The sequence below is a fragment of the Lampetra fluviatilis genome, chromosome 8, assembly GCF_964198595.1.
Source record: "Lampetra fluviatilis chromosome 8, kcLamFluv1.1, whole genome shotgun sequence".
NCBI lineage: Eukaryota > Metazoa > Chordata > Hyperoartia > Petromyzontiformes > Petromyzontidae > Lampetra > Lampetra fluviatilis.
The window spans coordinates 12116506-12142368 of NC_136282.1; the positions used below are offsets into that span (position 1 = coordinate 12116506).

Genomic DNA, 25863 nt, shown 5'->3' on the forward strand with positions numbered 1-25863 from the left:
ACTATCCAAAGTGTTTTTGTTTTGTCGGGTTTCGCTTGGGAGCTCCGTTCCTGAAGAAGCTTCCAGCACGCGGAGCGAAACGTCGGACACCACGCCGAGCAACACCGCGGCTACCACTGTTAAGAGGAGCGATACACATTCCAGCAAAACCACCGACCACTTAAACCGGCGGAGTTGAGCATCCGCGGTTCCCCGAGGCAGTGAAACGAGATGAAGGCGCAGCCCGTCAAAAACGCGATTCTCTCTTCCAGTAGACACCCGTGTCATCTCGGGCGAGTCTAAAAAGCTTTGTTGACAATTAAACTAACAAAAAAAGCTATTTAAAGTAAGTGGAAACAATAATAGTTTAAAAAAAACTAAACTTTTTATTTAACAGGTAAAGCCCACTGAGTTGTATCGCTCTTAGTTTTCAGAAGCGAACTGGCCACAAATGATAGCTCAGCCAAGGTGCTTATCACGTGGAAATGTTTAGCAGCCATATACTCTAAACGCGTGTGACGTTGATTCTAAATGTGGAGGGAAGAAAATCGGAGGACCCGGAGAAAAATCGAAACGACCACGGAGAGAGAGACACCCAAACTCCAAATATACAAGCGTCGTCGGGGTTTTGGGATCGAACCCACAGCCCTCCTGTATACTAGGCGAGGTAGTTAACATCTCGCCACTACGGCACCTGAGCTACAGTTCGGTATATCCTGCTCGTAGCAATGCAGCTTCACTTTTATTTCCCAACTAGCCCGTCCTAGGACGGAAGCTGTAATATTTACGAAAAAATGGAGCAGGGTATAATTCTTCTATCTTGTGTAAATGTAATTGCAGTGAATCTTGCACGAAAGTATATGATCAAACACTTCACTGCAGTTCACTGTAGCACTGTATATAACTGACCTTCAATTTGTTCAAATTCACTGCTATGATACTTTATTCTCTTCTGCTTTCGGTCGCTGGGGTTGAAATAAATTGGAAATCAATACAATGTCTGGAAATCACCGATAAATGTATATTTTACCATAATGTAGAAGCATAAATTAGACTTACCTTTTGTCTCAAGTGGTGAATAAATATAAAAAGACACCAAATCCACGTTATTGCTGCGTATAATTATTTATTAGATTTACTTTCAATAAAGAAACGTCAAACTTAAATCGAATTTGCGAAAATAATTTCCGCTCATGAATACCTTTGAATCTTCGTCACCTGCTCATGATTATTAATGAGGGGGGCTGGTCGACGTGGAGTGACGTCACGAGCGTTGCACACAGACATTCTTAGCTCATTATAGTAGCTAATAATAATGGGGGGGGGGTGTCCATTTGGAGGACGTCACCCGCTCATGATTATTAATGAGGGGGGCTGGTCGACGTGGAGTGACGTCACGAGCGTTGCACACAGACATTCTTAGCTCATTATAGTAGCTAATAATAATGGGGGGGGGGGGGGGGGGTCCATTTGGAGGACGTCACCTGCTCATGATTATTAATGAGGGGGGCTGGTCGACGTGGAGTGACGTCACGAGCGTTGCACACAGACATTCTTAGCTCATTATAGTAGCTAATAATAATGGGGGGGGGGGGGGGGTCCATTTGGAGGACGTCACCTGCTCATGATTATTAATGAGGGGTGGTGGGGGGGGTGTCCATTTGGAGGACGTCACCTGCTCATGATTATTAATGAGGGGTGGTGGGGGGGGGTGTCCATTTGGAGGACGTCACCTGCTCATGATTATTAATGAGGGGTGGTGGGGGGGGTGTCCATTTGGAGGACGTCACCCGCTCATGAATATCAATGAGGGGCGCGCTGACCGATGTGGAGTGACGTCACGAGCGTTAAGGACAGACATTCCTGGGTGATTATCGTAGCAGAGTTACTCCACTCTAACACTCATTAACGTAACTTTACGTGCGATTAGTCAACCACGAAAATTCAAAGGTACGCGTCACGTAAATGTCGCTCGGCTCAGGAATGCGTCTGCGATGTCTGTTTGGTTTTGGGGTCGGGACTTCCTTTAGCATTGACACACAAAGACAAAGAGCCCCCGTATATGCTGCACAGACTGTTGGGGCAAGTGCTGTTAGCGAGCACCTACGAAGGCCGGCACGGCACACGAGGGGGCGGGTGGCCAACATCACGCACGGCAGCCTTTGTCTCCCCAGTGGCGATGTTTACACACCACGCCAGGTACTCATTTGAGGCTGAGTCGACCTAGGCCTCCGATTCAGATACTCGTCACAGGTGTTGGCCGTGAGCGGGAGTCGATCTCGAGTGGCTGGGATCGTAGCGTAGCGCGCGATAACCACGACACTACTGGGTGGGTGGGGTGGTCACTAAAAAGAACACTATATTTTACACTACCCGTCAGCCACACTCACTTCTGGAAGTGCAACACTTCAGCAGCATTCTGTGAAAGCAAAGTCTGGACTGATTTCGACATGTAGCGTCTCATCAGCAGCGCGAGGCTTGCTTGAATCCATGCTGGTCAACTGCCAGATGTTACTTTTTGGTTCTTTCTGTAAAGTCACGTGGGTAGAAATAAAATAACGTGACTTTTCTCTTATTGGTTCTTTCGGTAAAGTCACGTAGAATGGAAATAATAAAATAATAAAAATAAAACATAATAAAATAACGTGACTTTACCGAAAGAACCAAAGAGTATGGATTCCTGCAGGCACAAAAGCTTCAAATCAGGATTCCCAAATGTTATATAGGCAAGGACTCCTCTCTTTAGGATATGGGTCCCATTCAGATGAATAGACGGCTGGAGCTATACGACTGTAATTCAAGATTTTAAGCTTTCGTGACTGCAAGAATTCATACTCTAAGGTTTTTTCGGTAAAGTCATGTAGGTAAAAAAATAATAATATAAGTAATAATAGAAATAAAATAATAAATCACGTAATTGTATTTCTATTATTATTTCTATTATGTTTTTATTTATTTTTACCTACGTGACTTTACCGAAAAAACCTTAGAGTATATACGACTGTAGCTTTGCAAACTGGAAGGACTTGCTCTGGGCCAAACTTCCTCAAGGAACAAAAACACCCCCCCAGCATTATCTTGAACTACGCACACGAAACGGGCGGCAATAATAAAGCGTCAATGCGGACATTGAAGGCGGTCACGGCTCATCGCTGACTCAGGCCCCATCTTCAATGCGCAGTAAATTGTCGGCGGTTAAGTCGCGAAGTGCCGAAAGAAGCGTGGAGGTACGCGCTTGGATTTCCTTTGGGAGAATTGAAGTGAAACGCGTGGATTGGAGAACACGCGAGTCAGAGGCGTCATGTTGAGGCTTTTACTACAGAGAAGACGGCGATGATGATGATACTGATTCCCGTGTGTGATGTCGGCGACACGTCGTTATCAGTGCAATGGTTGTTCTGTCGCAACGCCTCGTTGAATCACACCGGCCCGAGTTTATGGCTCGATCAAAAACGTAGAGTGCCACCCAGAAACGTTATCGATTGTAATCTGGCCCCAGGGCGTTGTTGAAGTTGACTCAGCCTCAACATAACCGCCGATGTGGCGTTTCATCATATATCCCAGCAGCTCGGCTGAGGTTCTGGCCACGCCAGCACCTCGTGTGCGCTGTGCCGTCACGCCAAATCGGTGCTCGCTAACAGCTCTTGCCCCCAATGAGCCGACATGGATAAGAGACGTTGCAGTCCTTTCTCAAGCCACGAGTTGGATGGAGGGCCTCGCCACGCCGTGTGGGTCATGTGGGCGCCGCGGTGGCGAGACGCGAACTACCTCGCCTGGTAGATGCCCTGGTAACGATTGCTTGAAGGGCGCTTTGTAAATGTAAAATGATAATTCATTATTATGATTATTATACAGGAGGCCGTGGGGTTCGGTCCCAACCCTGGAGTTTGTATGTTCTCCCAGTGGTCACGTGGTTTTCCCCCTCCACATTTAGAATGAACATGGGTTAACAATATTTGGCTGAATCTAGATTGGAAGCTTTCTCTCTCCCACTTGCGCGAAAAAAATAATTGCTGTGGGTTTCCCACCTGATGATGATTGCTTGTGTTGCAATCGAAACGTCGTGATTTTATTTATTTTATACCTACGTGACTTTACCGAAAGAACCAAAGAGTAATATTTTGCTGCTTTGAATTTCCACACGATAAGCCACTTCGTTGAGCTATCATTTGTGGCCAGGTGGCTGCCGAAAGAAAGAGCTACATCGCTCAGTGTGCCTTACCTGTCAAAATACAAAATAATAAAGTTCAAATAGTTTCGTTTATTTGCCGCGTCTGGAGATCGAACTGGCGACCTTTTGGATTGCAATTTCGGTCCGATAACACAGCACGGTAGCATCGCACGTGTTATCAATGCGCATTCATGATGGACTGGACTCGTAAGGGGCCGTCCATAAATGACGTCACGCACCTAGGAGGGGGAGGGGTCAGACATATGTGACGATGTGTGACGAGGGGGGGTGGGTGAGAAATGTGACGTCACATCAAAATGCGCAACTTTAAATAAATATAGACAACACGTTCTACTTAATTAAATAGACTTTTTAATAAATGTTTTCTCCTACAACATCAGATGGCAGCGCCACATTAAATACGCACTACAATGACAATAGTTTAAAGCGATTTTAAGCATGTTTTATTTTTTTGGGGGGGGAGGGGGGCAGAGCTTGGTAACGTCATATTTGAGGGGAGGTCTGACTTTTTGTGACGCCGTGTGGCGAGAGGGAGGGGGGTCAAAAATCGTCCCAAATCGCGTGACGTCATTTATGGACGGCCCCTAAGAGTGCGCAAAATCCAATGTTCTTACACGACTCGTTCATTCACACGCGACATCACACGTGGCGCTGCCCCCTTTCTCTCCTCCGTGCAACGAGCAATACGAAGCACTCCACACGTGTCAAAAAACACTGCCCTCTACGTATGTCACGCTGCCCGGCAATGGTCTCAATAAGCGACGTGTCACGCAATGACCCTCGTTCATAAGCAGAAGACAAGGGGCCATTGCCCGAAACGTCGCCTATTATGTTTATTGTTTAATCCTCCTTTGAGGGCGGTGCGCTGTCTTCTTTGCGCAGCGGTGTTCTCGATGAACGTGTCAGAGAGTTGTGTTCATTTGTGCACCACCACGACTGGGAATCGGTGAAAAAAGAGCTTCCTTGGCTCATCGGATTTCCCTAGGATAAATCAAGATTCTGATTACAATTCGCTGCCAACGCGAGCACTCTTGTCCCCCACCGCCCCCACCGCACCTCCAATTAGCACGGTTTGACCACGTGCGGTGCGAAAGAAGTTCAGCATCCACACCGCACAGCTGCATTGCCGCGTGCGCGTGCGTGTCACGTCGCAATGCACGCGCGCGCGCGCAGGTGCGGCGGCTTCAGGAATGTCCTTGCGCACCTTTCCTCCCTCCCTCCCTCCCGTCGTCGTCGATGACGCCAAAGCGTCGCCCCTTGGAACAGCTCAGCGAACCGGTTAGAGCAGTGGTCGCATCGCCAGTGGGAGCGGTTGGCCGCGCGTACCTGCGCGAGTGACGCAAGCGTGGGGCAGGGCCGCGCGCCTGGGTACACATGGACTCCAAATACCTCCACCAGCACCACCCCCGTGGCTTCTAGTTGTTCGTTGAGGTTTCTCGCACAGTCGCAGGGAAGCTCTGGTGAGCAGATAAACGCCTCTTGTCTTTTCGCCCGAGCTGCCTCATACTCCTCCTGTGACTCTCCTGCGAGTTCCCCGAGACAGCCCCCCCCCTGTTTGTCATCTCGAAAGCCCTGCTGTGGCCCGCACTCAAACGGGGGTCATCATCGGTGCCTGCCATCACCGTCAATCATCATGCGGCTGCTGCTGCTGCTGTGTCTTTCGTGCGCCGTCTCCACGTCTCTCTTCGGCGGATGCAGTGGCCAAGGTAATTCGTGATTATATTTGTGTCGCTACTGCTGCTGCAGGAGACCGATCCGTCTGGTGTTCAGGCTGTGTGCGACGTTGCTGTGAAATCATTTGGGGGACACATTTTTGTCTTTTAAGCGCGACCTCTCGCGATGTGTTTACAATGGAGCGCGTCCTGTCCGGTAATGATCGGTGTGTTGCCCGACGTTTCGCTCCTCGTGCCGGACAACACAACCCGAAAACGCATCGGAGAGCTACAGAGCGCGACCTTAGCCGAGCACCTGTCTATCTTGTCGCCTTAATCTACTGCTTTGATGAAGCCCCCGCCTTAAGCCGTCCCCATCTCTCACGATCGTAACAATACTCCTCATGTAACACGCAGGGAGTTTCACAGGCGATGCTGTGATTTATGGTTTCTTTTTGGCCTCGGCCACGCTATGATTTGGCCAAACGTGTGTCGTAACGACCCTCCGCCACCCAGCACAGCCAATCAACATGCCATTGTCGCAGTGCACGACTGTTGTTGTTTCACTTCGCAGGTAAGTCGAGGAACAATTTCCTCAACTAAATGTAGCCATTTCATGCCACGTTTGCGTCCAACTACGTCAAGCAGCAACAGGACAAGATGCAGGAAGTCGTTGTTTGACGTTGTTCCCAACAAAACGACAACAATAATTGCCAACATGGGTTGTGAGAATTGTTCTTCCACGTACCGGTGAGCCGAAACAGCAAATAATCGGCTCTTTAAAACTTACCCTTTGGTCCTTTCGGTAAAGTCACGTAGGTATAAAATAAAATAAATCACGACGTTTCGAGCGCAACACAAGCGTCCGTCATCAGGTGGGAAAGCGTGGTCTGCTGCTGAGTCAGACTGTTCATAAAAGGTTTGAAATGGGTATAGCCCAAGGGTCATAAAGAAGTGGCCGGGGCTAGTGATGTTAACGTGAGAAATTAGCATGTAAGATAGGCAAGCGGCCTCCTCGACGAGGGCACGGAAGTGGCTATGTTAAAACTTCTTGTGCACGTGGCGGTTTAATCCGCATGGCTGTGTCGGGTGGTGGTGGTGGAGGGTCTTGACGACACACGTTCGGCCAAACTATTGCGTGGCCTTACCCCAAAAATCTATAGGACGAATCCACTTGCTGGTGCCTGCAACACGAGCCGGTTTCGTCGCTCCGTCTACACATTTGACGTCCTCGCGGACGCATTCCGATTCCTTGGCTGCCACTCTGTAATTTTTCGTGACCTTCAGTCATCGTCCCTTCGAGCGATGCGCCCTGCCCACCGCTCTCACTTTCATACACAATGCCATGTCTTTGACCGACGTATGTTCTCTAGTCCACATGCTCCTCTCCCTGAATTCTAAGCTTGCATCTCTCCACGCTTCGTTGAGCACTCTTCAGCTTTTCTCGTACTCGCCCGCTTCAGTCGTACGTACACTTCCGTTGAACTTCTTTCGCACCGTACGTAGCCAACGGGTGCTAATCGGAGGTGCTGGACAGCACAAAGATTAATGTGCGTGTCGGCCTTTCGAAGGGTTGCATATCGGTCTTCCTGTTGCCCTCTATACAGGGTGCTTAATTTTTTTAACACTCCTGAGAATTTGCAACAACAACACCACGAGAAAGGTCGTGCCTCCCGATCTCTGGAGACCACCTGGAGAAGATTCCAGGCACACGCGTTGACAACGATGGCAAACAAGTGGAGACTCTTTGACTTTGTGAAACTTATTAACATTATTACATGTGTTATCACGTTACAGTGGATTATCCGTTCCTTTTTCCACTAACAACGCTAGTCCCACGTAAATGTAAAAAAAAAAACGAATTTAAGCGTCCTGTATTGTTGTGAATATATATTAATTATTTAAACAGCCGTGACTCAAACTCCCACACTTGACAGGTAGCCTGTGGGTTGGTAATGTAATTGTTATTTTGCAACACAACATTCGTTATGTTGCTTAGGGGCCGTCCATAAATGGCGTCACGCACCTGGGGGGGGGGACGGGTTAGATATTTGTGACGATGTGTGACGAGGTGAGGGGGGGGGTGAGAAATGTGACGTCACATCAAAATGCGCAACTTTATATAAATATAGACAACACGTTCTACTTAATTAAATTGACTTTTTAATAAATGTTTCCTCCTACAACATCAGAGTTCAGCGCCACATTAAATACGCACTACAATGACAATAGTTTAAAGCGATTTGAAGCATGTTTTATTTTCAAAATGGAAATATGGTTTTGGGGGGGGGGGGGGGGGCAGAGCTTTGTGACGTCATATTTGAGGGGGGGTCTGACTTTTTGTGACGCCGTGTGACGAGGGTGGGGGGGGGGATCAAAAATTGTCCAAAATCGCGTGACGTCATTTATGGACGGCCCCTTTTCGAAATGCTATCTTTTCACCGTGAATGTTTCTGGGTTTTTTTCTTTCATTTGATCTCATCTTTACGTAATGTTATAGCATCACGCCTTAACCAAGGCACTTTACAGAGAATTAACAACGGTACGTATGAGTGTCATGGTGAAGGTGAGGTGAATAAAAGAGCTGAGAGGAGGTAATGGGCGAACCTGTGATGCGTGAAATGAACTAAAAGCAACATTGATGAAAGCAAATGATGATGCATGTATTTGATGGATGGGGAATGAGCGGTAGGCCGTGGAGAGAATTGTCCATGGGGAGCAGGAACGGTAGTAGTGGTTAGAAAGTTGGAGATTAAAGGGGTCGTGGGGTGAGCTCGGGGAAAAAAAATAAAGATTGAGTTTTGAGGGAGTAATCCCGCATTTCAAGATTTCGAGCTCACTGGCAGTATTACTGCTGTAGGAGGGTGCCAGTGGTGGCGAGATGTTAACTACCTCTCCTGGTATACAGGAGGCCGTGGGTTCAATCCCGACCCCTGACGCCTGTATATTTTGAGTTTGCATGTTCTCCCCGTGGTCGTGTGGATTTTTCTCTCTGGGCCCTCCGGGTTTTTCCTCCACATTTAAAACGTACATTTAAAGTATTGGGCTGCTATAAATGTCCACGTGATAAGCCACTTCGTTGAGCTATCATTTGTGGCCAGGTCGCTTCTGAAAAAGAGCTGTATAGCTCAGTGGGCCTTACCCGTTAAACTATAAAAATAAGATAACCACTCAACTGAACTCGACAAAACGTGCCGCAATTTGCACTCCGATTGTGTCTGCCACGCACACAGCAGTCAACGGCAGCATCACACTGTCCGATCCCAGTCTGGTGAAACTGGGCCTGTTCCAGACCGACCAGAACAGCTTGATGTTCAGCGAGGCGAACGAATGGTGTCGGCGTTACGGGGAACAGAAGAACGTCAGCGTGAGCCTGGCCACTATGGAGCAGCTCAACGCCTCCATCGGCGCCGGCTTCGAGACCTGCAAGTGAGTTGTGCCGGACGATGGGGGTTCGACACATGAGGGGGTTGAGGATTTGCAGCAACGGTGAAGGGTTCGCTGTTTGGTGGGGCTGCGCAGATCAGCGTGCAACTCTTCGCCCCGCGACGGATTAACCGGCCCGATGGTATTTAGTAAGTGGATAGCGAACACCTCGAATCAACGATTAGAATCTATAGCTAAGGCACTGTCTCTAACCCTTCACTCACTGAAAGCATCCTTGCGGAACCATCGTCATGTTTGGACTTGGCCGACAGGGTCTAACGGAGGTCTCGTGCCATCTTCATCATCGGCCACTGTTAGAAGGAAGGCCTCCCCATCTTGTGCCTGCACAAGAGTTGAATTCATCACCGCAATGAACGTGCTCTTGGGCGCGTTTCTCTCCTTTGGCCACCAGCTACTATCCTTTACACCAGTGGTTCTTAACCTGGGGTGCGCGCACCCCCTGGGGGTGTGGGATGCCCTTTCTGAGAACCAAAGGGGGTTGCAGGCTGCAGAAAGAGGGTAAGAACAACTGCCATCCACAAACGTGTCCTGCCCAAGTCCACCTGAAACAAGGACATTGACAAGGAACAACAACAACAAAATGGGGAATGTTTGTATGTTTGTTTGGAGTATGGAAAGAAATATTGATAGATGCACGCCTGGGATTGAAAGACAGGGAAGAAGAGCCATGGAGGTTAGATATATGATGTCGACTGTTTAGGTTACATGCCAATGGCTTAAAATAAAATCTGAATCCAAGAACGCTGGTGCTGGTGATGTTACTCCACTAGTGCTCATAATGGTAATAATGTCATTCGATCTTGATTTGAAGCTTTCGTGACTGCAGGAATCCATACTCTTTGTTTCTTTCGGTAAAGTCATGTAGATAGAAAAATTAAATATAATACACCACGATGTTTCGATCGCAACACAAGCGGTTGTCCTCAGGCGGAAAAAATAATCCAGCAGTGGAACTGCTGAACCATTCGTTTAACAAAAAAAAGTATCATCAAGTGGCATGCCGGCAGGGGGGGGGGTCTTGCGGTGGGTTGTTTGGCCAACTCCATTCACGAGTAACAGACACAAATGAATAATAATCACGCCACACGTTTTTTTCTTCGTGTGAAGTTAAAAAAGGGTTTGCCCATCCATTCCATGGGCCGTCTGCATCGAATTTCACCTGACTGCAGGGATTCATCTTCTTGGTTTTTTCGGTAAAGTCACGTAGAAGGGAAGTAATAAAATGATAAAAATAAAACATAATAAAATGAAACAATTCTCACGACGTTTCGGCCACAACGCAAGCAGCCGTCCTCAGGTGAAGAATGAGACACTTCAAGCTAGGAACTTATATGCTAAACTCATCTTGATATGCACATTCTTTTTGTTAAGGCGCTCTTCTACCACCCCCAACCCAGCTTATATGTAAGTTCCTAGCTTGAAGTGTATCATTCTTCACCTGAGGACGGCTGCTTGCGTTGTGGCCGAAACGTCGTGAGAATTGTTTCATTTTATTATGTTTTATTTTTATCATTTTATTACTTCCCTTCTACGTGACTTTACCGAAAAAAACAAGAAGACGAATTTCACCTTTTAAGCATCGTCAGCAGAATGTGGCCCATTGAACGGCTTGGCCGCCAGCTGTTTTAGTCAAGGGGCTCTTCATCTACACCATGGGGCACGTGCAGCGCAAGCGTTGTATGAACGTTGTACGAGCGTTGTATGAACGTTGTATGAACGTTGTATGAACGTTGTATGAACGTTGTACGAGCGTTGTATGAACGTTGTACGAGCGTTGTATGAACGTTGTACGAGCGTTGTATGAACGTTGTACGAGCGTTGTATGAACGTTGTATGAACGTTGTACGAGCGTTGTATGAACGTTGTACGAGCGTTGTATGAACGTTGTATGAACGTTGTATGAACGTTGTATGAACGTTGTACGAGCGTTGTATGAACGTTGTACGAGCGTTGTATGAACGTTGTACGAGCGTTGTATGAACGTTGTACGAGCGTTGTATGAACGTTGTATGAACGTTGTACGAGCGTTGTATGAACGTTGTACGAGCGTTGTATGAACGTTGTACGAGCGTTGTATGAACGTTGTACGAGCGTTGTATGAACGTTGTACGAGCGTTGTATGAACGTTGTACGAGCGTTGTATGAACGTTGTACGAGCGTTGTATGAACGTTGTATGAACGTTGTACGAGCGTTGTATGAACGTTGTACGAGCGTTGTATGAACGTTGTATGAACGTTGTATGAACGTTGTATGAACGTTGTACGAGCGTTGTATGAACGTTGTACGAGCGTTGTATGAACGTTGTACGAGCGTTGTATGAACGTTGTACGAGCGTTGTATGAACGTTGTATGAACGTTGTACGAGCGTTGTATGAACGTTGTACGAGCGTTGTATGAACGTTGTACGAGCGTTGTATGAACGTTGTACGAGCGTTGTATGAACGTTGTACGAGCGTTGTATGAACGTTGTACGAGCGTTGTATGAACGTTGTACGAGCGTTGTATGAACGTTGTACGAGCGTTGTATGAACGTTGTACGAGCGTTGTATGAACGTTGTACGAGCGTTGTATGAACGTTGTACGAGCGTTGTATGAACGTTGTACGAGCGTTGTATGAACGTTGTACGAGCGTTGTATGAACGTTGTACGAGCGTTGTATGAACGTTGTACGAGCGTTGTATGAACGTTGTACGAGCGTTGTATGAACGTTGTACGAGCGTTGTATGAACGTTGTACGAGCGTTGTATGAACGTTGTACGAGCGTTGTATGAACGTTGTACGAGCGTTGTATGAACGTTGTACGAGCGTTGTATGAACGTTGTATGAACGTTGTATAAACGTTGTACGAGCGTTGTATAAACGTTGTACGAGCGTTGTATGAACGTTGTATGAACGTTGTACGAGCGTTGTATGAACGTTGTACGAGCGTTGTATGAACGTTGTATGAACGTTGTATGAACGTTGTACGAGCGTTGTATGAACGTTGTACGAGCGTTGTATGAACGTTGTACGAGCGTTGTATGAACGTTGTACGAGCGTTGTATGAACGTTGTACGAGCGTTGTATGAACGTTGTACGAGCGTTGTATGAACGTTGTACGAGCGTTGTATGAACGTTGTACGAGCGTTGTATGAACGTTGTACGAGCGTTGTATGAACGTTGTACGAGCGTTGTATGAACGTTGTACGAGCGTTGTATGAACGTTGTACGAGCGTTGTATGAACGTTGTACGAGCGTTGTATAAACGTTGCACGAGCGTTGTATGAACGTTGTACGAGCGTTGTATGAACGTTGTACGAGCGTTGTATAAACGTTGTACGAGCGTTGTATAAACGTTGTACGAGCGTTGTATGAACGTTGTATGAGCGTTGTATGAACGTTGTACGAGCGTTGTATGAACGTTGTACGAGCGTTGTATGAACGTTGTACGAGCGTTGTATGAACGTTGTACGAGCGTTGTATGAACGTTGTACGAGCGTTGTATGAACGTTGTACGAGCGTTGTATGAACGTTGTACGAGCGTTGTATGAACGTTGTACGAGCGTTGTATGAACGTTGTACGAGCGTTGTATAAACGTTGTACGAGCGTTGTATGAACGTTGTACGAGCGTTGTATGAACGTTGTACGAGCGTTGTATGAACGTTGTACGAGCGTTGTATAAACGTTGTACGAGCGTTGTATGAACGTTGTACGAGCGTTGTATAAACGTTGTACGAGCGTTGTATGAACGTTGTACGAGCGTTGTATGAACGTTGTACGAGCGTTGTATAAACGTTGTACGAGCGTTGTATGAACGTTGTACGAGCGTTGTATGAACGTTGTACGAGCGTTGTATAAACGTTGTACGAGCGTTGTATGAACGTTGTACGAGCGTTGTATAAACGTTGTACGAGCGTTGTATGAACGTTGTACGAGCGTTGTATGAACGTTGTACGAGCGTTGTATGAACGTTGTATGAACGTTGTATAAACGTTGTACGAGCGTTGTATGAACGTTGTACGAGCGTTGTATGAACGTTGTACGAGCGTTGTATGAACGTTGTATGAACGTTGTATAAACGTTGTACGAGCGTTGTATAAACGTTGTATGAACGTTGTAGAAACGTTGTACGAGCGTTGTATAAACGTTGTATGAACGTTGTAGAAACGTTGTACGAGCGTTGTATAAACGTCCTGTGCGGAATGAGTTTAAACCATCGGTGAACATGTTGCGTGTGGGAGGAAAATCGGAGTACCTGGAGAAAACCCCACAGCTACGTAGGGGATATATACTCTTAGTTCTTTCGGTAAAGTCACGTAGGTAAAAAATGAAATTAAAATTAATAAAAATAAAACAATAAAAATCACGACGTTTCGGACTTGTGTTGCCTCCGAAACGTCGTGATTTTTATTGTTTTATTTTTATTAATTTTAATTTCATTTTTTACCTACGTGACTTTACCGAAATAACTAAGAGTATGAATCCTTGCAGTCACGAAAGCTTCAAATCTAGAATAAATACGTAGGAGATGACAAAACTCTGCACGGATGGGGTTTACTCACCTACTTTCTGTACTGCCGACTCGTGACCACCTCGCAGGCCGGAAGGAATGAGCATCTAAAGAGTCCTCCTCCACCCCCACCCCCACCTCCCACCCCGAAATATTATTGTTGCAATTCGGCGTCCCTATTCAAGAATTAATTATTGTTTTGTGCATTGTGCGGAACGCGAGCGTCTCGATTGGCTGCAGGGGTCACGCGCATTAATCGCGTACAATGTACAACAGCAATAACAACACCGATTTAAAGCTTTCGTGACTGCAGGGATTCATCTTCTTGGTTCTTTCGGTAAAGTCACGTAGAAGGGAAATAATAAAAAAAAACAATAAAATAATTCTCACGACGTTTCGGCCACAACGCAAGCAGCCGTCCTCAGGTGAAGACCAGGTCTGTCGGGGAGACAGCGTCAACTCATGGTGGTGTTTACGGGGGGACGCTGTCTCCCCGACAGACCTGTTTTTCACCTGAGGACGGCTGCTTGCGTTGTGGCCGAAACGTCGTGAGAATTATTTTATCATGTTTTATTTTTATTATTGTATTATTTCCCTTCTACGTGACTTTACCGAAAGAACCAGGAAGAAGAATAACAACACCCCCACAAAATAATAATCAATGCCGGTATTATGGGCATGAGAATCAATTTTAATCCGGGGGTATGCGGTTTGCCAGTGAGCTCTGCCGCAGGCTTCGTAATTGCCGGTGACGTGAGCTGGTAACGAATTCATTGATGAGGAGAGCGCAAGGGTAGGGCAGGGGAGATCCGTCGTGCATCCAGTGGGCGCTGCTTCTGCTGCTGCTGTTGTTGGGTAGTCTCCAGACTCGCACCTCCAATTAGCACGGTTGGCTACGTACGGAGAGAAAGAAGTTCAATGCACCTACGCACACACAGACCTGTTTTCCTGGGCGGCTACATTGATTTCTGGGCTGGAAAAAATAAAAAACCGACACGGGAGCTCTCTCCTGACCTGAGCCGGCACCTGCACCCCTCCCCCCGGACACCACTCGCGATTTGAATCGCTTGCATCATTACAGTTCTTCGGGAGTGTCAACACAAATCTCGTCGTGATCCACAAACCCCTTGGCCTCCCCAAAGTGCTAGATCATTGCGGGCTCGTGCCGTCGCCTGCCTCCGCGACGCCCTTACGGATGCGCCGCGCTCTCCGTGGCCCTGTCGTCTTGCGTTTCCCAGGTACGGCTGGGTCGCCAGCACGCAGTTGGTTATGCCGCGGATTACGTCCAACGACAAGTGTGGCAATGGGAGCGTGGGAGCCGTCACCAAGGGCCCCTGCTTCTCCAACAGCGTATTCTGCAAACCCAACCTTGTCGGTAAGCGAGCGGTCGCCGCCGCCGACCTGACAGGTCACAGCGTGTCAGGTCAACCAGGATTTGCGAGTTCAAATTTGCGAGTTCAAATTTTCGAGTTCAAATTTTCGAGTTCAAATTTGCGAGTTCAAATTTGCGAGTTCAAATTTTCGAGTTCAAATTTGCGAGTTCAAATTTGCGAGTTCAAAAATTTGCGAGTTCAAATCGTGGTCGGTGGGCTTGACTCAGCCCGTCATTCTTCCTCCGAAGTCAAAAAGTTAGCGAGTAGGCTCCACTTGATGGCGAAGTCCACAGTAGCTGTCCTATGAGATAGACTCTCCCTCGCGATAGGAAAGCGGGATTTCCAGCACTGCCTCAGGGCTGTCAGCGAGAGATGAGCCGCCCGCCTCAATGCCAAATTTGAGCAGGAAATCAACTTTGACTTTGAAAGCTCTGTGGCAGCTCACGCTCAGCTTTCAAGGCCCAGGCACGCTCGTGCAGGTTTAGGGGGAAATTGCTGCCAGCCATCACCACTGGCAATGGTGAATGGACCATTCTGTCATGAATATATTGTTTCCCAAATATGGACAAAATTTGATCGCTCCCCGCCCCCCCCCTATTGGGAAACTGTTAACTTCCGTCCAAATCGCAGACAGAGATTGTGTGATCTGTACAACAATCAGAGCAACATACTTGCCAACCATACCACGGTAAGTGGCAGGGTGCAGTCACCCGTATTGTGTCAGGTAATTTTACCGGGGTCGAGTCCTCTGGCAGTGACATCAATTGGACATCTGCGAACAAACAGCTTCATAGCTCATCGAATTTCTCCAGGATTAAATAAAGATTCTTATTTTTTGCATTTTTGTTACGGATGTTTTAGAAAAGTCACCGAAGGTAACTCGGCCGTCTTACTTAATTTCGGTTTAAAGCGGCGCACACTGGAAACGCCCACCCCATCACCCCCCCCTCCCCTTCGTTACGTGGGAAAATGCAGCTTGAATGTTGTCGTTGCCGTGTTTACTGATTTGGCCCCCTCTTTCCCTCCTCCTCCCTCCATCTCCACCTCACCTCCCACAGTGCAAAAGGGCGTTTTCCTGCACATCACCAAGAAAGCCATCCATTACACGAACGTGAGTCGAGAGTGCCTCTCCGTGTTGGCGGGCAGCGTGCCAGCAACGTTTCTTCAGGTTCAGGACGCCCTGCTCGTCGACCATCAGTGCTGGTACGGGTCTTACTTGACACAATACAACAACGTGAAATAGGCCAGCGGGACTATGACACGTTTTGTGTGTACTCGCCGTACGCTGAACTTCTTTGTGTGGAGACCAATAATGCTCCGTAACAATGTATAATGAGGAATCTGTATGCAATATTACGTACAATCTATATTTGATATTCCTTGTTGCGTCGAACAGTGCCCCATCGTTTAGATGGAGTGCTTTTTGCCAATAAAACATGGGAACCCAGCAACTTACGTTACACAAGCCAGACTGCTGTTGAGACCCAACTAGATGAAACTGGTCGTGAGTTTGTTTAAATGAAGAAATGCTGATGGATATTTTTCCGAAAAGACCAATTGGCCGATGGACTAAAACACGTGTTTTATTTATATGTGGAGACAAAGAATGGAGTTATGCTTCTATCTCCCTATAACGACAATAGCTGCTGTGACTCTAGACCAGGGGTGGGGAACCTTTAATCTGCCAAGGGCCATTTGGATATTCATAACATCATTCGCGGGCCATACAAAATTATCAACTTAAAAATGAACCTTTTATATTTGGTCAAACATTTAATGAACTCACCCCTAATGTGATGGCTGGAACTGCTTCTGTTTGGCGAGGCGTGGTGATGTTAGCTGGCTATTGATGATGTTGCTACTCGCAACTGCTTTTCCAGGTTTGCTCCTAGATGTATTGAATTTCGAGTCCCGCCTGCGGTTGCCTTGGCAGGGCCAGACCAAATGATTTCGCGGGCCTCATACGGCCCGCGGGCCGGACGTTCCACACCCCTGCTCTAGACATACCACTCTTGAAACTGCGTCTCTAAACCTCAGGCATGAATTGTGACCCCTATGTGAATCTTGAAGGTATTTTAGTCTGGCCCTATGAGCCTCAGACATTGACATTCAACTACACAAGTGATAAAGATGCTCTATTTTGGCCCCATGAGGCTCAGGCATTAAGGTTTAACCACACAAACTATATAGATGGTTTAGTCTGGCTCTTACCCTCGGGAAGTTGCAGTCAACAACAATCATCCTCGGCGTAAACAATTTAACGTCAGGATCCTAAGTGTGTCATGTTGTTTTGCATAAAAACATATCTGTCAAAACGAAAAAAGAATTACTGTCATTACAGCGAGTCTATTAGCATAGAATATCATTTTTTCACCTGAGGACGGCTGCTTGCGTTGTGGCCGAAACGTCGTGAGAATTATTTTATTATGTTTTATGTTTATAATTTTATTATTTCCATTCTACGTGACTTTACCGAAAGAACCAAGAAGATGAATCCCTGCAGTCACGAAAGCTTTAAATCGAAAAAGAATATAATGTGTCAATAAATCAACTTGGAACCCATCATCATCAGCCATGGTCTGTCTACTGCTGGATGAGGTTTCCGCACTCGCCGCCACTATCCATCTTTTGTCTTGCAATGCAAACTACGCGTCTTGGAATCAGAATCTTTATTGATCCCGGAGGAATCCGATGAGTTTTGAAGCTCTTTTTGATCTCACTGCGACATCCTCTGTTGTGGCTGTCCTCTCCCGGCGGGTTTCCCTCCTTGGGCTGCCGTTCCATTCCTGGCCTCGTCCATCATCCATCATACCGTCTCACGACGTTGTCCTGCCCAAATCCGCTCCCATGTTTTTATTTTTTTTAAAGCATTCAACAATGTGGTGTCTCCAGTTCGTGTGTCTGCGAGGCGGGGAGGGGGGGAGCATGTGGCTAAGAGAACGAACGCTGTGGTGATGGTGAAGCAATTCCTGGACATCAGTGAAATACTGGGCGTCTGTGAAAAAGAGATTTGGGGGCCGTCCATAAATGACGTCACGCACCTGGGGGGGGGGGATAGACATTTGTGACGATGTGTGACGAGGGGAAGGGGGTTTGAGAAATGTGACGTCGCATCAAAATGCGTAACTTTAAATAAATATAAACAACACATTCTACTTAATTAAATAGACTTTTTAATAAGTGTTTTCTTCTACAACATCAGAGTGCAGCGCCACATTAAATACGCACTACAATGACAATAGTTTAAAGCGATTTGAAGCATGTTTTATTTTCAAAATATGGTTTTGGGGGGGGGGCAAAGCTTTGTGACGTCATATTTGAAGGGGGGTCTGACTTTTTGTGATGCCGCGTGACGCGACGACGGGGGGGGGGGGGGGCGTCAAAAATCGTCCAAAATCGCGTGACGTCATTTATGGACGGCCCCTTGTCACTCATCAGATTCCTCCAGTATAAATGTTTATTCTGATTCTGAGAACTGTTGGCGTTATTTCGTCCTCCAGGGAAGGCTGGATCGTGGGGGGACAAAGGAGTGGATTTAGGTGGAATGCGTCACACGCGTACTGCTACCCGAATATCATCACAGCAATCTCACATTATCTTCCCAACGTCATTTGCTACAACGAAGGACGTGAGTTGAAACCACGCGAATAGTGACCAACTGTGAGTTATTGTAGTTTTACGTCCGGTGCTCGATTACACTTTAGTCTGTCAGACCCACGGCTTAAATACTCAATGAATGTTTTCCGGATCGTTGGCACTGTGACTATTAGCCACAGCAGCACTGAGATATGTACCGGATACGGTGTGCTGGTTGCGAGTTATATTTTTTCCTTATTGCAAACACAGACCAAAGCCCTGCATAGGCCTACGTGCGTTTTAGAGCAACGTTTTGTCCAGCAGAATTTTTTTACATATATACAAACACAGGACTGGTCCCAACTTCCCGAGTTTCATCGGTAGAGTGTGGCCTTTAAAACAAGTGCCACCTGGTTGGCTGACGTCATAGGCAAGAGCCCTCCATCAATGTCGTGGCCTGTGAGCGCATAATTGAAGCAACATTGGTTCAACGCAAGCAAAGCGCTGTGCCAGTTTCGACATTCGGCATCTCATCAACCAAGAGGAAGCTAGGGAGACACGTGCCCAAGTGCCACAGCTGGTGCCAATGATCAACTATTGTTTAACACTATGAGACCTCCTTTACCAGTGGCAAAATATAGTAGTAGGTTTTTACCCTTTAAACTGGTACAAAAACTGACACCTTTATACAAGGCATCAGATACGCTAAAAGGCGTATCTGGTCCAACACCAATGGAGACTAGGCTCTAAGAAAAGCTGTCTCGGGTGTGGACCAATCAACTTCAAGGACAGTGCATATCATTATCATTATTGGAGTTGTTTCTTTTTGTTTGCATTTTGACTGCTTGTGTTGTGGTTATTGCAAACATGATGCCTTGTATTAAGGTGTCAGTTTTTGTACCAGTTTAAAGGGTAAAACCCTACTACTATATTGTTTAACAGCGCAATGTTTTACAGCTCGCGAAAGTTTGACTCATGCACCACAGTCTGTGATTGGAAAGATCATAGAAAAAGCCTTCCTTTCGGGCCGGGTTTCATCAGACGAGAATTTCGGCAGCCCACGGCTTCTCGACGCGTCGCGCCTCGCCAGTCGCCCCCGCTGATGTCCTCTTCTTCCACCCCCCCTCTCCCCAACGTGTGCAGATACTACTGACTCTATTGTATATAGGGTGTGTAGGCATATGTAATATATATTATTTGGAAACCTGTTGGATTAACTTTTTACCCTGGCATCTGTGTGGTGGGGGGGCACTTTCTAGAACGTTTTGATTCCGGCCGTCGGAAAGGCTCTCATAATTTCGTTGACGGACAAAAGGAAACGCCGGTTTTTTTTTCTTCTGATAGATGTTTAGAGCAGGCTTTGGAGCATTTTTGAAGCAATTGTTATGGAGGAGTTATATAAAGTTTGGGAAGGTGTGGGGTCTGTCACGAACCTCTCCAGAGATAGAATGCTAAACTAGACTCAGGCCTGAATTCTTGATCATGGCTCCACTCAGGCTTGTCTCTGGCCCAAGTGAGTAATGGGTCAAAGCCTCGCTTAACTTGAGACGGCTCTGAGCCTGGCCCCAGCCGTGCTCAGGATTTTCGTGAGCTGAGCCTAAGTTGAGCCATGGCTGAGCTACTCGTATATCTTAACTGAGCAGCTCAAGCCTGAGCTGAGATTTTCCCCCCCACTTTTCTTACTTTTTCGTCTTTCGTACGGCCGATGTAGATGCAGAGCAACAACTATAATTTCACATTCAGGTGGTCCAGCCAGATAACCGCGTCAAGAGCAGCGGCGTAGTGTATCACCAACGTGACGTCTCTTTCGCATTTGAGGATCGGGGCATTGTGTCGGTATACGTTGTTACGGTCTGTTCTGGATGACCACAGCCGCACACCGGAGAGTTTTTCATTTTCCACGTGCGCAACTAAGAAAATAACATTCGTCTCGGGCCCTCTCCTGCCATTCGCAGTGAAGTACGGCATTTACCAGGACCTGCTGGATTCGCCAGTGCCCAACAGCGAGGCACGCAACAGTTGCGCCATTTGGGGCGCCAGCCTGGCCAACGAGGACCACGTGGAGGGAGCTCGGAAGCTTGGGTTCACGACCACCATGTGAGAAACGACGCGCACAACGCACACGCAATGTGCACACAAAGACCAAGATTCCTCCCTGCGTAGCCTTAACAGACTGTCCGGGGCAAGTGCTGTTAGCGAGCAGCACCCACGAAGGCCGTTAACGGAACGGCACGCGACTGGGGTGGGTGGCCAGCGCCACGCCGGCCGCCTTTGTCTCCCCAGTGGCGATGTTTACACACTGCACCAGGTACTCATTTGAGGCTGAGTCGACCTTGGGGAGGCCCGGGACCGGTTCAGATAATCGTCACCGGTGTTGGCCGTGAGCTGAAATCAGAACTCGCTGGGGGCGGCGCCGTTCTTTTGAGGGTCGCAGTCCGCTTCGAATGTCAACTGAAGCGCCGCAATTCGCTGGAGTTTGTGCATCACGACGGGTTGATGTGCTCGACAAAAGACTCAAAGTGCAAACTAAATTGTGCGTGTTGGACACAACTCCTGCACTGAATTGTTGTGTACAAAATTGTTGCTTTCCCACTGGAGCCCAGATCACAGCCATGGGTGGACCTGGGGCGCTGGCGACACGAAGATCTGTGACTCGGAACTTCTCAACCTCTCAGGCCTTTTTTAGCTGCAGCCTTATGATGGCTGTGCCCCCGGGGCTTAATTCCTCACTGAATATTTCCTGGATCCGCTGGTAGACTGCGACGTTGTTACGTGCTAAACAGGTATACTGGATGTGGTGTGCAACAGGGATGAATTCCTCTCTGAGGATTCTCTGGGTCACCGTTGGACTGGAGTTGGTGGCGCGTGATTCGTAGTTGCAGACATAGCGACAGGCATTCTGGATGTGGTGTGCGGGGCACATAAATAAATTTCCGAATCGCCAACGTAGACTGCCCAAACTGGATGCAAGCCCTGGTGTTGTCGTGCGGCAATGTGCGGCGGATTACGGTTAAGCTGATGTTCTCACGCTCGGTGATTTTCAATTCTGGCTGTCGGCTGATAATGCTGGTTGTAATTACTGGCGAAACGTCGAACTCGAATTGTGAATGTTGTGGGTTTACTCCCCAACACGCCGGTGTGCTGAACTAGTAACAAATTGGCACGTTTTGTTTACGTGACAAACCTTACTAATCGGATGTGACGGGTTTAACGACACATTTATATTTCGATTTAAAGCTTTGTGACTGCAGGGATTCATCTTCTTGGTTCTTTCGGTAAAGTCACGTAGAAGGGAAATAATAAAATAATATAAATAAAACAATAAAATAATTCTCACGACGTTTCGGCCACAACTCAAGCAGCCGTCCTCAGGTGAACAACAGGTCTGTCTCATTCAGACACTGTCTTTCCGACAGACCTGTTCTTCACCTGAGGACGGCTGCTTGCGTTGTGGCCGAAACGTCGTGAGAATAATTTTATTGTTTTATTTTTATTATTTTATTATTTCCCTTCTACGTGACTTTACCGAAAAAACCAAGAAGACACATTTATATTTACGCGATCTAACCCCAAAAAAAACATTTCATGGATAATATTGGTCACGAAAGCCTATGTGTTGAACTGATTTTCATCTTTTTTTGGCAGAGACGGATGGATTGCCGGGGCGAAAGCGGTCACAGTGGATTTTGTGAACGGAACCAACGAGACCGCGATTGTCCAAGCGCCGTGCATCAACAACATCAGCCTCGAGGCCGCAGCCTTCTGCCACAGTTGGAACAGTGAGAGGCCGTCTCAATTTTCACTTGCTATCCTTTCATTCATTCATTTCATCGCTGTCACCTTGTTTAGTACTTTCTTTTTGCTTCGTCGCTCATCATCTACAGCACTTGCTCCGAATTCTTTTGTGTCTTTATAATTTGAGCTATATCATTCATCGCTGTGTTTTTGATGGCTTTAATTAAATGTTTATTCATTACTCTGCATGGGTCAATTAATTGAAGACGTTGAATTAATAATTTAACTTGAATCATTTTTTTCAAATTAAATCCTATGCATTGCTTGACTTGTAAGTGTATTTACAAGCAGACTCCAAGCACATAACATTTACAACACGCGGAAGCACAGTGTATACAAGGCGTTGCATCTCTGCTCTGTATAATGAATTACAGGTTTAATCCATGCAATAAAATAAGGTCACAAAGCTCTCACTACAACTGAGCTGTATCTATCAATCTTAAGTTCTGCCCTCTAATTCCATCATTTTTTCTTACTCAACAGTTTCTGACACGGAGGGACCTCCAGACAAAAGTAAGCATTTACTCATTTCAAATGCTCATATTGAGATACTGCATCGGTAAAGGTGCAGCCCTGCAACTGCTTTGCTAACGCCACTGCTGTTGCAAGGGGGCCACCACGAGAACGAACTCTAGAGGGTATTTTTAAATTTAAAGCTTTCGTGACTGCAGGCATTCATATTCTTGGTTCTTTCGGTGAAGTCACGTAGAATGTTATTGTTCTATTTTTATTATTTTATTATTTCCCTTCTACGTGACTTTACCGAAATAACCGAGAATATCTAGAGAGTATTTTGGCCTACTCTTCCACGATGGCCAGACGTCCCGGAAGAGGTGGGAGCACACACCTTTGTAACGCCACCGCGCGCGACCTGCCGATCAACTCGCAGTGGTGTGCACATTTCAGCCGCTGGGTTGGACAGAGTCGGAGGAGTTATAGGAAACTTGGACCATTGTTTCAACTGGATCCGGTGACCTCCGTATTACAAGTCTAGTTTGCCAACTATTATACCGCGGCAGCATCCTCATCGAGATGTGTTTTTGTTTTGTCAATTGCCTTTTTATATCAAAACATCCTCCCTCCCTTACGTTGGACGCGGACGAACGGATGATGGCTCTGCAGATGATGAACTGATATTGGGCTGCTGACGGCATGCGGATGACGATTCACTTTTATCTCACAAACCGGCCTCTTTTGTGTTCCAACAGCGTGGATAAAGATCGTTATGGGGAGCATTCTGGCGACCATCTTCGTGATCATGCTGGCAAGCACGTTCTGCAACAAGGGGTGAGACGTCTCACTGCGTCTCACGCGTCCACGTTGCGCCGTCATTCCCGTGGCCCTCCGTGGCTCCGGGTTGAGGAGGCTGCAAAGTCTGCCCCGGGTGATAAGGCGTGCAGCTCGATTCATTGAGGGACCAGAATGCACTGTCAGTGGCTTCATCGGCTGCCCTCTTTCACGTGGAGGTCCATAGACTTGACACATGAGGCCTATAGACATAGATGCAGACTCGCAGAGTCCACTATATACAAAAAGATCCCCCGTATAGCCTTAACAGACTGTAGGGGCAAGTGCTGTTAGCGAACACCTATAAAGGCCGGCACGGCACACGAGGGGGTGGGTAGCCAACACCACGCCCGGCCGCCTTTGTCTCCCTAGCGGCGATGTTTATACATCGCACCAGGTACTCATTTGAGGCTGAGTCGACCTAGGGGAGGCCCAGGACCGGTTTAGATAATCGTCACTGGGTGTTTGCCGTGAGCGGGAATCGAACCCGGGTCGCCAGGTTCTTAGTGCAGCGCGCTAACCACTACACTACCGCTCCCCTATATACACACACACACACAGCGACATGTAGATTCACACAGTCAATAGACCCACAGATTCGCATAGAGATCCCATAGACATGCACGGAGACCAGCACTGGTGCATTATTATCACGACACGTTGTCACTGTGTTCCGAGTATCAATGAATCCACCTGCCTGCGTTATCATCTGAGACTGGAAACTCTACGGTGGACTATGGTGCCTCTTCAACCTTGTACAGGAATTGAGCATTCAATGCATAACCTCTCTGCTTTACCACACTTGTCCTATAACCCACCCTTTGTCAGCCATGTACAGCAATTGTATTTACATTTATTTTGTTTAACCAAGTGAGAACTTTCAGGCTGGTCTCATTTGCGATAATGACCTGGGGTGAACTGGGGCTCTTCGTCGACCAATAAGGGGGTGACGATTGCTGTTGAATAATCTACAGGTTAATTTTCATAATTTGACACGTAATTTGACGCATTTTTGACACGTAACTTGACACATTTTTGACGCATAATTACACTTTTTGACCAGTAATTTGACACATTTTTGACGCGTAATTTGACACATTTGTGACGCGTAATTTGACACATTTCAGCACTTGACGCCAGTGCACAGTGGGCCCGCTCATGCGCATAACGTCAGGGCACCTTTAACGTCGACCGTGAAGCAGGCCGTGGTTATTACAACGGCAGCCTTTACCTGCCTTGTTTAGATTGGTCACCATTACCAATCTAAACCAGCTGATGGTGAAGACGATGATGATGACGACAACAACCGCTCCCTTCTTTTTTATATCTCCTCCCAGATTCTGCAAAAAGCCCGAGCCCACCAACGTGTACGACCCCGACAATTCGTACCCGCAGCTGCGAGACACCAAGCTGCCCGTCGACAACAAGGTGAAGCTGCTGCAGCACGACCTGCGCCCGTACTGCATCGGTGACCTGCCACCCCCTCCCGCCGGCTCCTCCTCCGCCATCCGGTCCCAACTCAACAGGCAGCAGCAGCAGCAGCAGCCACAGCCGCCGGGCGGCATGTACGACAACATCGCCTACGAGGACTGAAGCTGCAACGGCACCCCCCCCCCCTCTACGAGCAGACTAACACTCGCGTGCACACCGTTGCCGCTGCCAATGGGGGGGATCATCCTTGGCCTGGTGGCAGCAGGACGATGGAATAGTTGAGATATCACGTGAAGCAAGTTACCTATAAATGGTAAATGCGTACCACTATCCTTGCACCTAGACAATTTTTTTTATTTTACCAGGTAAGGCCCACTGAGCTACGTAGCTCTTTTTCAGAAGCGACCTGGGCCACAAATGATAGGTCAACGAAGTGGCTTATCACGTGGAAATTTTTTGCAGTCAAATACTCTCAATCGCAGAGAAATATCCACACGACCACGGGGGAGATCCTGCAAACTCTAAATATACAAGCGTCAGGGATCGGGATCGGGATCGAACCCACGACCCTCCTCCACACGAGGCGAGGTAGTTAACATCTCGCCACCGTGGCGCCCCAACTATGTTTCGATGTTAGAAG

The 25863-nt window shown here is 47.4% G+C and overlaps 2 protein-coding genes across 2 annotated transcripts in view; both read left to right on the forward strand.

Annotated features, from left to right (window-relative positions):
* The window catches only part of BET1L (Bet1 golgi vesicular membrane trafficking protein like), a 355770-nt gene that overhangs the window by 14994 nt on the left and 314913 nt on the right, over positions 1-25863 (forward strand). The window lies entirely within an intron of this gene.
* LOC144933987 (uncharacterized) lies at positions 23317-25385 on the forward strand. The gene is made up of 3 exons (XM_078859382.1): positions 23317-23338; positions 23714-23792; positions 25130-25385. Exons 1-3 carry the CDS (start codon positions 23317-23319, stop codon positions 25383-25385), a joined length of 357 nt encoding a protein of 118 aa, XP_078715508.1.

Bases quoted from the DNA above. Each gene is read 5' to 3' on its own strand.
- LOC144933987 (XM_078859382.1), top strand. From the start codon at position 23,317: ATGGCCAGACGTCCCGGAAGAG. The intron at 23,339-23,713 runs GTGGGAGCACAC...GTGTTCCAACAG, and splicing joins GGCCAGACGTCCCGGAAGAG to CGTGGATAAAGATCGTTATG. The intron at 23,793-25,129 runs GTGAGACGTCTC...ATCTCCTCCCAG, and splicing joins AGCACGTTCTGCAACAAGGG to ATTCTGCAAAAAGCCCGAGC.